This window comes from Mustela nivalis (assembly GCF_964662115.1).
Source record: "Mustela nivalis genome assembly, chromosome: 1".
Lineage (NCBI taxonomy): Eukaryota > Metazoa > Chordata > Mammalia > Carnivora > Mustelidae > Mustela > Mustela nivalis.
In genome coordinates this window covers 64708020-64723942 of record NC_139020.1, presented here as the reverse complement: position 1 = coordinate 64723942, position 15923 = coordinate 64708020, and the positions used below count along the sequence as shown (strand labels likewise).

Here is a 15923-nt window from a genome sequence, read left to right as displayed (position 1 = left end):
TTTACATAATCATTCAAATGAGAGTAGTCCCCCTTAATTGGTTGCTTCAAGTAATAGAAAATTTGAGTTTCCATCTATTAAGATGGACCCACACACATAACTCCCTAAGCTGTGGACTTTTGAGAAGCAGTAGGTTTTTTCTTCTTAGTTTTCATGACAACATCCATTGATTTGCACTGGGTATCTTAGGTAATGTGTAGGATTATAACAGTAAGAGAAGTTAACAAATATTTGACAGTAAGAGGTAAGTAAAAAAAGAACAAATTTACTGAAGCAACTCATCAGGCCTTTGGCTGTGAGACCAAACCTTGAAGTAAAAACTAACATCAAACTAGAACAATGAGCCTGATGCATATAATCTACTTTTTCAAATACTGATTTTGGTGACCCTAGGTCCTCATCCTCTAGTTTATAGTGCCATCATAAGCATTATCCTTTATATCATTTATTAGAATACATGTTTAAAGCATAGCAACATTTTAATTACACTTAAATGTCTAGGGATAGGTTTAGCATTTATATTTTTTTAATCAATAGAAAAAATTTGATTATATCTTTGGAAACATTCGTCAAGCTCAACAAGGTGAAACCTTGTGGATTTCTAACAGACGCCTTTGAAAAAGTGCTTTACCTTGCAGAATTATTAGCCAGGAGTTGCCATGGCATTAAGTTATTGCAAAGCATTGTGATCCATCCAGGAAAACGCATGGCTACACCCTGCATGGGTTTCTTACACTAAGCTACATCCTCCTTCATCCTCACGAAGTAGTGATTTTGCACTGCCCATGAACCTCAAGGCTGCTAAATGACCTACTGTGTGCCCGTCCATCCGTGGTGACCCCCAGTTTTGTACTATCTGGACCAACACTGATCTCAGGCAATCACTCTTCTTCCATCTCCTATGCCTCTCCATACTTGGAAAAGTGCCTGCTCCCTCTTCTGGCCTGACTTTGCTAGAGAAGGTGTTGACAAAGGACGACACATCCTTTGTCATTCTACATTTTGAGCTGACCTGGAAGTGCCTAAAATCATTCTCCTGACATTTAACCCCAGGATTCATTTTGTCATCAGATTGGACAAGCTGGGTAGAATGTGGTCCTACTCAATCCTGGTGGAAACTGGACCTCTCCTGAACCCCTCCCACTCCAATTCCAGACCAATGAATACATTCCCACTATGTTTTCAGGCTTTGAAATGAGACCTGTGTAGACTAATGACTTGTACCACCCAATTTTACTCTAATGTGATCAGCATGCTGAACGTTAGACATGAACGTTAGACAGCTTATCTTGACCTATGACTTCATAACCAATACAAGTTAACCCGTTTTGTGATGACGGAAGTCTCTGAAGCTCCCTCCCCACGAGCATGGAATGCTGGTATTACCTGGCTCATCAGCAGAGACCCAGCAGGACTTCACAATTAAACCAATTCAGACCACACACAAATTCAGAACTCTTTGTTTTTGATTACCACTCTCACATTTTTCAAGCAATCGGAGCAAAATTCTCAATGCCTAAGTGTCTCCCTAGTACCTTCTATTGGATTTGCAATTGTTTAATTTGATTAAAGTCAGTAGGTAGCTTAAACACTATTAACAATCCTATTAAAAGATGCTAGTTGCTACATTTTTCCCTTTGAGCTTTCTTTTGGTAATGTAAGGACTCTAAATCTTGCTCCTGTTTGTTTATGGACTGTTTCATTTGCTACCACCCCTCACCCTTTTTTTCATTAGACTCCAAGGATTTAAGAGTATTAAGGCACCCAGGGCAATATTGCTAAGCTTTTGATAAATATTGTTGAGGAGGATGATGCTTACATTTTTAACTTATACAGAACCCAGAATTTTGACTTGGCCAATATTTTGAATTTTAGGGCTTAGATCAAGCTGTCTTAATGGGGTTTTTGATCAGTTTTCTTCACATTCCATCTGATGCAAAGAATAAAAACCAAACTCCTCTATCTGGCCCATTTTGGTAAAAAAAGAAAAAAAAAAAAGAGGGAAAAATAGTTGGCCTAAGGCCCATTTTGCCAATAAATACAGATTATTATCTTCTTTAGCAACCACTAACACTAAAAGAAAACTTTAGGAGATGCATGCATTTTATTTCAAATTTAACATTTAAAATCAGCCATCCCCATTTTGAGGACTGGTAACTGGTTTGAAGGAGCACTTGGGAGAATTTGATTTTGCAGCCCTTTCTAGAGCACCATGCAGATCCACTGAAAAACACCGCCCTTGTCCTGTCCACTGTCTGGATGGAAGCAGGCAATTTGATTTCCATCCAGCCATTCTCAGGGGGGGTCTTTTTTCAGTCCCAAATGAATGACCAAACAGGTAATCTTGGAGCATCTGAGGGAACAATTTCAGGGGAGGAAATCTGAGTTCTCTTTGCCATGAAATGGAATTTCCTCAGCATCAGGTTAGCCCCAGCCCACAGGAAGCTTATGAATGTGTTTGTGACAGTTGACAGGCTGGGCTGTATTGAAAAAGTCCACACTTTAGCCGTGGGACACTGATAGAGAAGACGAGTCAGCTTCCACAGCCTTCTTGATTCACTGGCTTAGGAAAACTCAGAATAGAGAGTGTCTCCAGACCGTTGTCATTGGGTCTCATGACAGCATCCACACACCCACACTCCTGAAGACGATGCTACAAACAAGATGTCAGTCTATGGGGCATAGCAGCCATTTAACAATCTGCCTAGGAGCCTCGGGCAGAACTCATGCATTAAGTGGCTTCTCAGTCTATCCCCAAATAAAATATATCCTCTAAGCGTTACAAACAAAAATTCAAAATAATCATAAAATAGTTTAAATATTTCATTATGTGGCTCAAGAGTTCTGATGGTGAAGCAAAGTCCAGTTCCTTTCCTCTCTTACATTCTAACTAGAACATGGTCTTTATCAAAGCATAGACACCACAGTGCACTGTGATTGGGATAAAGCCTATCTGCCCACATTTTCTGATAAGGCAGGAATGTACTTGTCAAATCTCCTGAGCATGGCCTTTCTCATCTGTCACCACTATATTTCTTCACCTTGCCTGCCCAGGAGGGAAAATGCCATACCCCGGCACTTTTTTTTACGGGTTGACATCCCATTGGCTGGACCCATTGGTCCAGGGTCTTGCTCACCGAATGAGAAGGCAAGACACTGAACCTATTAACCGCTCCCCGTGTTCATTCACCTCAGTGCCCTCTGAAAGGAGAACTCATCAGCTGGCCTTTCAGTTACCCCTGAAACAGACACTGGCTTAAAAGGGTCAGCACAAGATTTCAAAACTGTAAGGTTTATCAGGGAAGAAGGGAGAGGGGAATATGGATCTGTTGCAGGGCACCACCTCCAATTCTCCCCGAAGTAACTTCAGTTCAGCGGCCTGGATTGTGAGGTCTGCTGATGCAATGACAGAACTCGTGGACAGAGTTCAGCCAGACTTGAACCTGAGAAGATGTGCACAGAGCTAGAACTTTATTTCTTTCTAAATAAAATTGTTGCGTTAGAAGGTTTGAAACCATTGATACCCTAATGGGTTTTGCCTTGAGAGGGGCTCCTGTGAATCCCTTTTTGGGGGAGCACCAAAAATCTACCAATAGGTTCTATTAATTCTCCTTCCTCTTACCAGCTGAAAAAGAAAGAAGCACTGAGGTTCTAAATAACTGAAATAAAATCACATTGGTTTATTGCTTCTGCTTGCATGTAGACAGGAGAATGGCCTAGGGTAATGGATGAGGGGGGTTATGGGATGGAGAAAGGTGCCTCAACTCTGCTCTGAGTAATGGAAGGAGAGGGAGAAAGGGAGGTACCCACTGGCTAAAATGAAATACATGTTCCAAAGGGCATTTCTCCCCAAGTGACAGAGATGGCCACCCTGTTGGAGCTCCCTCCTTATCCTCTCCTGTACTCCCAGCCTAGTGTGGAAGGACAGGGAACCTGAGCTAGAAGTGTTTTCTACTAATGCCCCATCAATTTAAACACACTGACTTTGGAGCATAGTTCTACCCATGCGTGAGGTTGTTCTCTACGATGATATCCTGTCTGTGGACTCTGATGGAAAGAACACAGATCACTTCACTGTTGCCTACCTAAGTGAAAATTCAGCACACCTCATTGAGGTAACCTTCAGCTCAGCCCCCAGTCTGCCCAACCACTAGATTTATACATCAGAGGTCAGGAGAATGGCAGAGTCCCCAAAAAATAACAAAAGCCACAGCCAGGCAGTCCTCTTAGATTTTGCCAGTCATAGAATTTGCTCTTGTGTATAGATTCTGATTTTCTATGCTGATACATGCAACCATCTCCCACAAGTCTGCAGAGGTTCCAGGGAAAAAGCATGGGCACCTTTACCCTGTTGGATCTGTAAGTGTACATTAGTTTGCACTTCCAAATCTACTTCTGTTCTGGAGTGTACATGTGTACAAAGCTTATCAGAAAACTGGTCTAAAAGAACGCATGCTTTAAGGAGCATTAAAAAGCGTGAAGGAAAGAGGAGGCCTTCCAACCTCAACAGCAACATTTTCCAACACAGGCAAAGGATTTCTCTTTCTTTCAAAAAAACGTTATTTTTAGCCAACTCTCAACAGTAATAGGTAATGACAGTGTGGGAGAAACACAACTCAGAAACAACCCCAAATCTCATTGGAAGAAAGCATTTCAGCTTCTTCCTTTACCTGACCTTTTCCCACCTGCTGTTAAGGACTGATATAAATTTCATTTCTTGGTCCTTCCCTTGACCTCTCTTCTGGCAAATGGACTAATTAATAAACGGTCAAAAAGCTGAAGAAAGAAAAGAGGCCAAAATAAGTCCAAACTTGGCTAACCTATGCCTGGAATAATGGCAAGTTGGCCCTGTAATAACTTCCAGATGATGAATCATGACTTTTTTTTTCAGACACCAGCAGGTGAACTGATGTCATTCTATTTGCCTCCCACTTCTTCCATCCAGAATCACTGACCTCCTCTGGGGCTGGTAAAAACAGCTGGTTGAGGTCTCTAGTCTTTGGCCATTCTTAGGGATGGTCATTTTATTCCTAAGTGTAACCCCTTCTGGTGTGACCCACGTGTTTTCTGCCAAATCCCCACAAAGAAGGCCAGGGGAAACTGTCTGGGTGGGACTTCTGATAGGGGACAGGAGAACCTTGGAATCTGTCACTGTGGAGGAAGGGGGTGGGTGGTCCATAATGGGGAAAGGAGGACTGAATAAGATAAGGCTCTGAGGTCTTCCTGGCCTTGACCTGTGGAAAGGTTTAGAACCCCCTGATGGTCGCTCTATTTTTGAAGAAAGAAGGTTGTCTCCGGAAGGCTCTGTCTCTGATGTACGCTTTCTGCATTGCACTGTTGCATCCTGGGTGGAGAGCAGGTTAGCCAAGACTGGTTCTGGAGGAAGGGTGGGTCCCTCGCACATGTGGGATGTATTGGTATCCATTGGCGAGGCCTCAATGGCTCCCATATCTTGCTTTGGCTTCTCTTCTTTTGGGCTTTCCAAGGAGAGAGAATCATCTCTGGAAGATTTCTGCGAGGTCCCACCAGTTGAGCTGGGTTCTTCCTGGCTCCTCTCCAGAGCCTGAACTCCACTGTCCCCTGAGCTCTGAGATGGCAGGGGCTGTGGGATCTGTGTGTACTGAATCTTGGGTGGGATGACTGGGACTGCCCTAGCCTGGCACATTTTGACCATGAAGGAGGTTCTCACAGCTGACACACTCACAGGAGCTGAGTTACGGCGGCCCGTCAGGGCATGAGCCACAATGTCCAGGTCCTGAGGGTCCTGGGAGCAAATACTCCATGGGTCTACTTTACAGTGAGATGACGTCATCCATGCGACTTTTGTGTCTCCTGGCTCAGAGAGCTGCATTCCAGGTGAACCAAATGAGGCCACATTGTCAAACCGAAAGAGGTCAGTGATGGGAACGGCAGAGTCCAAATTGAGGGAAGAAGGCCTGTTTTTCCCTTTTGGAAGCCCAGACTCAGAGCTCTTCAGCTGCAACTTTGGGGGATGCTCTCCACATGAGGCACTGTCTTGCACACCAGGAGAACTCTCTTTGCTGTTGTCTGGCCCAGGAACACTACCTTGCTCAATCTGAGGGCTGCTGTGCCCTTGGTGTGTCCCCTGTTCCTTTCCCTCTGCTAGGCTGCCAGGGCTGATTTCTGCTGATTTGCGCTGCAAACCACCCGGTCCCTTCTGGCTGGGAGCAGCCTTTGTCTCTCTGTCCCCAGAGAACTCTCTAAAGGACTTCAGGGTTTTCTCATCCCATCCAGTTATCTCTCTCCTGGGGGCCAGGGGCTGCAGAAGGTCGGAATTCCTCTCCGCTTCGAGGTTAGCACAGCTGCTGGAGGAGGGAGCCTCAAGAGTCCACTGGCTCTTAACCGTGGGGGTTTTGCTATCTAGAGAATGACTCTGACGAAGGCTGGGCCTGTGGGGAAGCCTCCTCTCCAGTCGGTGGCCCTGGGGGCCCTGCACCTGGGCCTCCTGCACATCCTTCAGGGTGGGAGAGTGAAGGGGACTCGTTACCCACTGGGGCTCCTCCCAGGGCTCCACCATCTCCAGGCCATGCTGGGCAATGTCTGTCACAGTTTCGTCTTCATCACAGTCTGAGGGCTCCTGCACTGAAGGGGCTACATCCCCCTCTCCTTGTGGGGAGATCTCAACCTCGCTTGCTGGGCTTTGAAAACCAGAGCCTTTTCCCTCACGAGCAGCATTCTTTGAATTTTGCTTTTCACTCTGTCCCGGAGAGGGCTCCTCCTCCTGACATAGGCTGGGAGTCCCAGGGCTGCCATTAGACTTCAGCTGGTCTGTGTATGGATTTGTCCTCAAACTCCTAGATGAGTCTTCTCTCTCAGGACTGCCCTTCGATGGCTGGACTCGAGGCGCCTCCTCCAGAGGAGTTGGAGGAGGCGCAGCAGGCGGGAGAGGAGGCGACAGATTCCCTGTGCCTTCCTGGCCCACCTTTGTTTGTAAAGAAGCCATTTCAAATGGAACAATTTCCAGAGGAGCTAAGCTGGCGGGGTCCGGACGCGGACCCTTCTCTGTCCCGGGTCTGCGGAGGACGCTCGTCGTCTCTGGCTTTTCTCTATTGGCTGCTGGGGAAGTCCCTTGTGCCGTCTGATTGGCTGGATCCCTAGTCCACTCCTCCAGAGGGGTGGAGCCTGGTGGTACGCCACAAGACAAGCTCCCAGGAGCCTCCTGAGAAGCAGAAGCCGCTGGACTGGCCTCCAGGATTGGCTGAGTGGGGCTGATCTTTGGGGCAGGTGCTGGCGATGAGGAGAGCTCCTCCTCAGATTCGATGATCTTCAGCTCCTGTTGTATCTCAGGCCAGATCAGGGCATTGGCCAGGTCATCCTCATCCTGAAAAATATCAAGGAAAAGATTATTTTAGAGGCAAAGACTCGTGGCCCTGACAACTGCACTATTTTCCCAGTGATAGTGAAGGGCCTGGCGCTGGGCTAGGCTGCACTATCCCAGCAAATAAGGGCTACCGCATTACTAATCACTGTGGCTATTTATCCAGGGTTTACCGCATGCCATAACACATTCTAGCTGCATGTTCTGGTTTAATTGTCCCAGAGATAAATACTACTATAGCTACTCCCATTTAAGAGGTGAGGAGACCTATGTTCAAATAGATTAAACAATTTACCTAAGTCACACAGTACCAGCCCGGGACCAAATTCCAGCTATGTCCACACCAGAACAGAAACACTTAATCCCTGTGCACTGTTGATTTATAAAACAAACCAACCCCTAGTCTCAGTTAACCTCAGGTTTACCAGATGGCACACAAGAATGTGATTCTCCCCGTGGAATGTAAATGTTAACTCTTGCCCTGATATCTGCTTTCCAAATAAATAAATAAATAAATAAATAAATCTTTTCTTATTATGAAAGAAATACATATATCACATGGAAAAAAATTTGACACATTTTAAAAGAACGGAGAATACAAAAACAGCAAAATCTTATATTCCAACTACCTACAGATAACCATTGTGGATCTAAAGAGGTGCCTCCTACTGGATATTCAGCCCAAAGATACAGATGGAGTGTAAAGAAGGTACATTTGCACACCAATGTTCCTAGCAGCAACATCCACAATAGCCAAACTGTGGAAAGAGCCAAGATGCCCTTCAACAGATGAATGGATAAAGAAGATATGGTCCATATATAAATGGAATATTACTCAGCCATCAGAAAGGATGAATACCCAACTTTTTCATCAACATGGATGGGGCTGAAGGAGATTATGCTGAGTGAAATAAGTCAAATAGAGAAAGTCAATTATCATGTGGTTTCACTTATTTGTGGAATATAAGGAATAGCATGGAGAACATCAGGAGAAGGAAGGGAAAAATGAAGGGGGGCAATTGGAGGGGGAGACGAACCATGAGAGACTATGGACTCCAAGAAGCAAACTGAGGGGGCACCTGGGTGGCTCAGGGGTTAAAGCCTCTGCTTTCGGCTCAGGTCATGATCCCAGGGTTCTGGGATCAAGCCCCGCATCGGGCTCTCTGCTCAGCAGGGAGCCTGCTTCCCCCTCTCTTTTTCTGCCTGCCTTTCTGCCTACTTGTGACCTCTGTCAAATAAATAAATAAAATCTTAAAAAAAAAAAAAAAAGAAGCAAACTGAGGGTTTTAGAGGGGACGAGGGTAGAAGGAATAGGTTGACCCGGTGATGGGTATTAAGGAGGGCATGCATTGCATGGAGCACTGGGTGTTATATGTAAACAATGAGTCTTGGAACACTACACCAAAAACTAATGATGTACTAATATAACATAATAAAAAATAATAATACTTAAAAACAAACAAACAAACAAAGGTGTGCCTCCTTCTCCATCTTGTTTGCCACCCCTTGTCTCTCCTCAAGTCTAGTTTCTCTTTGACTCCTCCCTTCCCCTACACAAAGTCTCAAACTGCAGATAGGAAAGGGATGAAGGAAGGCCCAGTAAGGGCCAGGGAAACAAATTTCAGTGGCCTTCATTTCTTGTCTCAAGATACATCTGTCAAGGGACACCTGGGTGGCTCAGTTGGTTAAGCAGCTGCCTTTGGCTCAGGTCATGATCCCAGCGTCCTGGGATGGAGTCCCACATTGGGCTCCTTGCTCAGCAGGGAGCCTGCTTCTCCCTCAGCCTCTGCCTGCCATTCTGTCTGCCTGTGCTCGCTCTCTCTCCCTCTCTCTCTGATAAATAAATAAAATCGTAAAAAAAAAAAAAAAGATACATCTGTCAAAAAAAAATTAAAATAAAAAAAAAAATACATCTGTCACCAGGAGAAGCAGTTCCAGAAGGCAAATCCATCCTGGGGTGGGGGTGGGGGTGGAGTTCAGCTGGGGTTCTTTATGAGGAACCTGAACTGCTGTCAACCTGACATCACTTCTCACCAGGCTCTGATCACATGTTTTATATTACAATTAATTTGATATTTATCTTTCTCAATGGACTATGAGCTCCTTGAGGTAAGGAATTTGGTTTGTTCATCTTTGATTCCTCAAGGCCAAATGTTGCCTGGTATATTGTGAATAATTGCTCAATAAGAGGGCTTTTTTTTTTCACTATTCCAAAATTCATTGTTTATACACCACATCCCTGTGCTCCATGCAATACGTGCCCTCCATAATACCAACCACCAGGCTCACCCAACCCCTGAGCCCCCTCCCCTCCAAAAGTCTCAGTTTGTTTCTCAGAGTCCACAGTCTCTCAAGGTTTGTCTCCCCCTCCGATTTCCCCCAACTCACTTCTCCTCTCCATCTCCAAATGTCCTCCATGTTATTCCTTATGCTCCACCAAGTAAATGAAACCAGATGATAATTGACTTTCTCTACTTGACTTATTCCACTTAGCATAGCCTCCTCCAGTCTCGTCCATGTTGATGCAAAAGTTGGGTATTCATCCTTTCTGATGAGGCATAATACTCCATTGTACATATGGGCCATATCTTTATCCATTCATCCATTGAAGGGCATCTTGGTTCTTTCCACAGTCTGGCGACTGTAGCCATTGCTGCTATGAACATTGGGGTACAGATGGCCCTTCTTTTCACTACATCTGTATCTTTTGGGTAAATACCCAGTAGTGCAATTGCAGGGTCATAGGGTAGCTCTATTTTAAATTTCTTAAGGAATCTCCACACTGTTTTCCAAAGTGGCTGCACCAACTTGCATTTCCACCAACAGTCTAAGAGGGTTCCCCTTTCTCCACATCCTCTCCAACACTTGTTTACTGTCTTGTTGATTTTAGCCATTCTGACTTGTGTAAGGTGGTATCTCAGTGTGGTTTTGATTTGAATCTCCCTGATGGTTAATGATAATGAATATTTTTTCATGTGTCTGTTAGCCATTTGTATATCTTCTTTGGAGAAGTGTCTGTTCATGCCTTCTGCCCATTTTTGGACATGATTATTATCTGTTTTGTGTGTGTTGAGTTTGAGGAGTTCTTTATAGGTCTTGGATATCAGCCTTTTGTCTGTAGTGTCATTTGTGAATATCTTCTCCCATTCCATTGGTTGCCTCTTTGTTTTGTTAACTGTTTCCTTTGCTGTGCAGAAGCTTTTGATCTTGATGAAGTCCCAAAAGTTCATTTTCGCTTTTGTTTCCTTTGCTTTTGGAGACATATCTTGAAAGAAGTTGCTGTGGCCAATGTCGAAGAAGTTAATGCCTATGTTCTCCTCTAGGATTTTGATAGATTCACGCCTCACGTTGAGGTCTTTTGTCTATTTCGAGTTTATCCTTGTGTATGGTGTAAGAGAATGGTCAAGTTTCATTCCTCTACCATTGCTGTCCAATTTTCCCAGCACAATTTATTGAAGCAATGTCTTTTTTCCATTGTATATATTTTCCTGCTTTGTCAAAGATTATTTGACCATAGAGTTGAGGTTCCATACCTGGGTATTCTACTCTGTTCCACTGGTCTATGTGTCTCTTTTGTGCCAGTACCATGCTGTCTTGGTGATCACAGATTTGTAGTAAAGCTTGAAATCAGGCAATGTGATGCCCCCAGTTTTATTTTTCTTTTTCAACATTTCCTTAGAAATTCGGGGTCTCTTCTGGTTCCATATAAATTTTAGGATTGTTCCAGCTCTTTGTGGAATTTTGATTGGGATGGCATTGAAAGTATAGATTGCTCTGGGCAGTACCAACATTTTAATGATGTTTATTCTTCCAATCCATGAGCATCGAATCCTCTTCCAACTTTTTGTGACTTCTTCAATTTCTTTCATGAATGTTCTGTAGTTCCTCGAGTACAAATCCTTTACCTCTTTGGTTACGTTTATTTCCAGGTATCTTATGGTTCTTGGTGCTATAGTAAATGGAATCGATTCTCTAATTTCCCTTTCTATATTTCATTGTTAGTGTATAAGAAAGCAACTGATTTCTGTACATTGCTTTTGTATCCTTGATTTTGCCACATTACTGAATTGCTGTATGCGTTCTAGTATTTTGGGGGTGGAGTCTTTTGGGTTTTTCATATAAAGTATCATGTCATCTCCGAAGATAGAGAGTTTGACTTCTTCTTTGCCAATATGAATACGTTCTTTTTCTTTTTGTTGTCTGATTGCTGGTTCTAGGACTTCTAGCACTATGTTGAACAACAGTGGTGAGCGTGGACATCCTTGTTGTGTTCCTAATCTCAAAGGGAAGGCTGTCAGCTTTTCTCCATTGAGGATGATATTCGCTGTGGGTTTTTCATAGATAGATTTTATGAAGTTGAGGAATTTTCCCTCTATCCTTATACTTTGAATAGTTTTAATCAGGAACGGTTGCAGTATCTTGTCAAGTGCTTTTCTGTATCAGTTGAGAGGACCATGTGGTTCTTCTCTCTTCTCTTATTGATTTCTTCTATCACATTGATTAATTTGCAAATGTTGAACCACCTTGCATCCCATGGATAAATCCCACCTGGTCATGGTAGATAATTTTTTTAATGTACTGTTGGATCCTATTAGCTAGGATCTTGTTGAGAATCTTGGCATCCATATTCATCAGGGACATTGGTCTGAAATTCTCCTTTTCGGTGTGGTCTTTGCTTGGTTTAGGGATCAGGGTAATGCTGGCTTCATAAAAAGAGTCTGGAAGTTTCCCTTCTGTTTCTATTTTTTTGAAACAGCTTCAAAAGAATAGTTATTATTTCTTCTTTAAATGTTTGGTAGAATTCTCCACGGAATCTGTCATGTCCTGGCCATTGTTTTTTGGGAGGTTTTTGGCCACTGCTTCAATCTCATTACTAAATATTGCTCTATTCAGGTTGTCAATTTCTTCCTGATTCAGTTTTGGAAGTTTATAGGTTTCCAGGAATACAACAACCATTTCGTCTAGTTTGCTTAACTTATTGGCATATAACTGTTGATAATAATTTCTGATGATTGTTTCTATTTCCTTGGTGTTAGTCATGATCTCTTCCTTTTCATTCATAATTTTATTAATTTCAGGTCCTCTCTCTTTCTTTTGGATTATTTTGCCCAATGGTTTATCGATCTTATTGATTCTTAAACCACCTTCTAGTTTTGTTGATGTATTTACTGTATCTCTAGTTTGTCTCATTGAACTCTGCTCTAATTTTGATTATTTTCCTTCTTGTGTGTGGGGTTGGCTTAATTTGTTGTTGATTCTCCAGTTCTTTAAGGTGTAAAGAAAGCTGGTGTATTCTGGATTTTTCAATTTTTTGAGGGAGGCTTGGATGGCTATGTAGTTCCCCCTTAGGACTGTCTTTGCCATATCTCATAGGTTTTTGGGCTGAAGTGTCTTCATTCTCATTGGTGTCCATGAATTGTTTAAGTTCTTCTTTAATTTTCTGGTTAATCCAAACATGCTTAAGCAGGGTGGTCTTTAGCTTCCAAGTGTTTGAATTCCTTCCAAACTTTTTCTTGTGGTGGAGTTCCAGTTTCAAAGTACTGTGGTCTGAGAAAATGCAGGAAATAATCTCAATCTTTTGGAATCGGTTGAGCCCTGATTTTGACCCAGTATGTGGTCTATTCTGGAGAAAGTTCCATGCGTGCTCAAGAAGAATGAGTATTCTGTTGTTTCAGGGCAGAATGTTCTGTATAAATCTTTGAGGTCCATCTGGTCCATCTGGTCCATCTGGTCCAATTCAATGCTTTTGTTTCTTTATTGATTTTCTGCTTGGATGATCTGTCCATTACTGAGAGTGGCATGTTAAGAACCCCTACTATTCATGTATTCATATCAATATGACTCTTTATCTTGATTAACAGTTGTCTTATGTAGTTGGCTGCTCCCATATTGGGGGCATAAATATTTACAATTGTTATATCTTCTTGGTGGATAAACCCTTTAAGAATGATGTAGTGTCCTTCTTTATCCCTGACTACAGTCTTTAGTTTAAAATCTAATTTACCCCAGCTTTCTTTTGAGGCCCATTGGCATGAAAGATGCTTCTTCATCCCTTCACTTTCAGTCTGGATGTATCCTTAGGTTCCAAGTGGGTCTCTTGCAGACAATATATGGATGAGTCCTGTCATTTTATCCAATCTGCAACCCTGTGCTGTCTTATGGGAGTGTTTAGGCCATTAATGTTGAGAGTGATTATTGAAAGATACATTTTTATTGACATCATGTTGCCTGTGAAGTCCTTGTTTCTATAGATTGTCTCTGTAAACTTCTGTTCTATGACACTCTTGGGTTCGTTCTTCTTTTATAGAATACCTCTTAATATTTCTTGTAGTGTCGGCTTGGTGGTCACATACTCTATTAAACCTTGCCGGTCTTGGAAGCTCTTTATTTCTCCATCCATGATGAATGTCATCCTTGCTGGATAAAGTATTCTTGGCTGCATGTTCTTCTCATTTAGGGCCCTGAATATGTCTTGCCAGCCCTTTCTGGCTTGCCAGGTTTCTGTGGACAGGTCTGACATTATTCTGATGGACCTTCTTCTGTAGCTGCTCTCAAAAGCTCTTGTCTAAAATCATGATCATCAGTCTTACAATCAAGTGCTTCAAGGTCTTTCTAGATTCGTTGATCTTGGGGGTTGTTCTTTCTACCTCTACGGCACGAACGCTGGTTCCATTCCCCAGACTGGGAAAATTTTCACAGAGAATTTTTTCAACTATATCTAGTAGTCTTCTTTCTTTCTCCTCCCCCCTCAGGGATCCCAATAATTCGGACATTGGAACGTTTCATGGCATCATTTGTTTTCCTAATTCTGTTTTCATGGCTTCTAAGCTGTTTGTTCCAGGCCTCCTCCTGATCCTTTCTCTCTATCAGTTTGTCCTTTAGATCACTAATTCTATCTTCTGCCTCAGTTACCCTAGCTGTTAGAGTATTTGATAGCATTTTTAACTTCTCACGGGTGTCTTTTACTTCTGTCCTTAGCAATTCCATGTTGTCACTAATGATTTTCTCCAACTTAGCCTTTGCTTGGATAATTGTTACCCTGAATTCCCTTTCCAACATATTATTTATGTCCATATCCAATAGTTCTGATGGAGAGGGCACAATCTCTGAATTTTAATTCTGTTGGGTATACCTCCTAGTAATTTTGGTGAGCAGCAGTTGAAGAGATATGTAGCTGAATGTATCAACTGTGATCCAGGCAAGGTGCACCCTGGAACACTTCTGAGCAATCGAAGTCACCACAAAAAAGAAAGAAAAAAAGAGAGAGAGAGAGAAAGAGAGAGGCAGAAAAAAGAAAAGAAAAGACCCAGCCAGAATGGGCCCCAAAGGTAAGATTTATAAGGCTTATAAGGCATACAAACAAAAAGACCAACAAAAGTAAATGACAAGAAAAATAAAGAACCCACCCAAAATGAACCCCAAGGATAGGATTTATATAATACCAGAACAAAAACAAATACACAGGAACACTGACAGAAGAAGAAGATGGGAGGGTGGTTAAATCCTTGATGTGGGAGAGGAATGTCATTTTATTCTTTCTGGGTGTATCTTGATATTTTTGTTAAAAGACTCAACTTTCCAGGGATAAAGGGAAATTAAAACTGGTTTATATACAGGGGTAGTATTGATTAGGGAAAGAGGTTTACCTTGAAGCTTATATCTATATGTATATTTAAAAAAATAGAAAAGAAAAAGAAAAAAGGTATAAGTATGAAAAAAGTTCAAGTTAAAATGTTATTATGGAATATATTGTAGTAAACCTCTAGTTGTAATGGTAAGTAGGTTAAAAAAATTAAAGAGAACAAGAATAGTGAGAACAAATTTAAAAGTAAAAGATGAATCTATGAAATATACAGGTTTTAAGGCAATACCGGGAGTTTAATATCTTCTTTTCCCCTGATATTGGAGTTTTACAGTTTTATGGGGACCCTGTGGTGGTTGTCCTCTTGTTCTTTTGACTGGCTTTCTGGGGGGAGGGGCCTGCCGCATTATTTTTCAGTCAGTCTTGCTTGGGTTGAGTCCTCCTGCCCCCTATCAAGGGACTGGGCTCTGTGAAAACTGGTTTTTCAGGCTTTGTTCTCTGGAGGTTTTCTCTTTGGAGGCTCTTTGTGGCTTCTCAGAGGTTTGGTGGAAAGCAAACTGCACCCAGACCTCCGACTCAGAGAGAAGCCTCCATCTGCTCCCCTCTGGGTGGTCCAGAACACACAGACTCCCCCTCTGCAAACTCCGCTGAGCCATGCAGCCTCCCACAGGCATAGCACGTCCCCAGCCACTGTCTCAGGGGGCACCTGAAGCGCCCACTTGTCTCTGCACCCCCGTGCCACTAAAACCCCAAGCGATATTGGTCCAGGGAGCCCGCTTCTGGTGGCTGCCTTTGCCAGGACTACTACTGTCTGGGGCCCAGCCCTCAGGTTGCCACCACAGGGGATCGCACTGAATTCCTTCAGGCCCTAGCTGGGAGAGTCCAGACCCTCGGCCTCTTCTACAGACCACCAGCTAGCGTCAGGATGGAGCTTTCTTGGGTACTGGCAGGGAGTGGGTCAGACCCTGGTCGCACACTGAGCAAAAGTTCTAGGGAGCGCAG

The 15923-nt window shown here is 43.0% G+C and overlaps 1 protein-coding gene across 1 annotated transcript in view; it reads right to left on the bottom strand.

Annotated features, from left to right (window-relative positions):
- Window positions 1–2085: 2085 nt before the first annotated feature.
- ARHGAP31 (Rho GTPase activating protein 31) overlaps window positions 2086–15923 on the bottom strand; it is a 114451-nt gene continuing 100613 nt past the window's right edge. The window contains exon 12 of the mRNA XM_082711394.1: window positions 2086–7342. Within this exon, the coding sequence (XP_082567520.1) occupies window positions 4913–7342 (2430 nt within the window). The 3' untranslated portion in view covers window positions 2086–4912. The remainder of the gene's footprint in view (window positions 7343–15923) is intronic.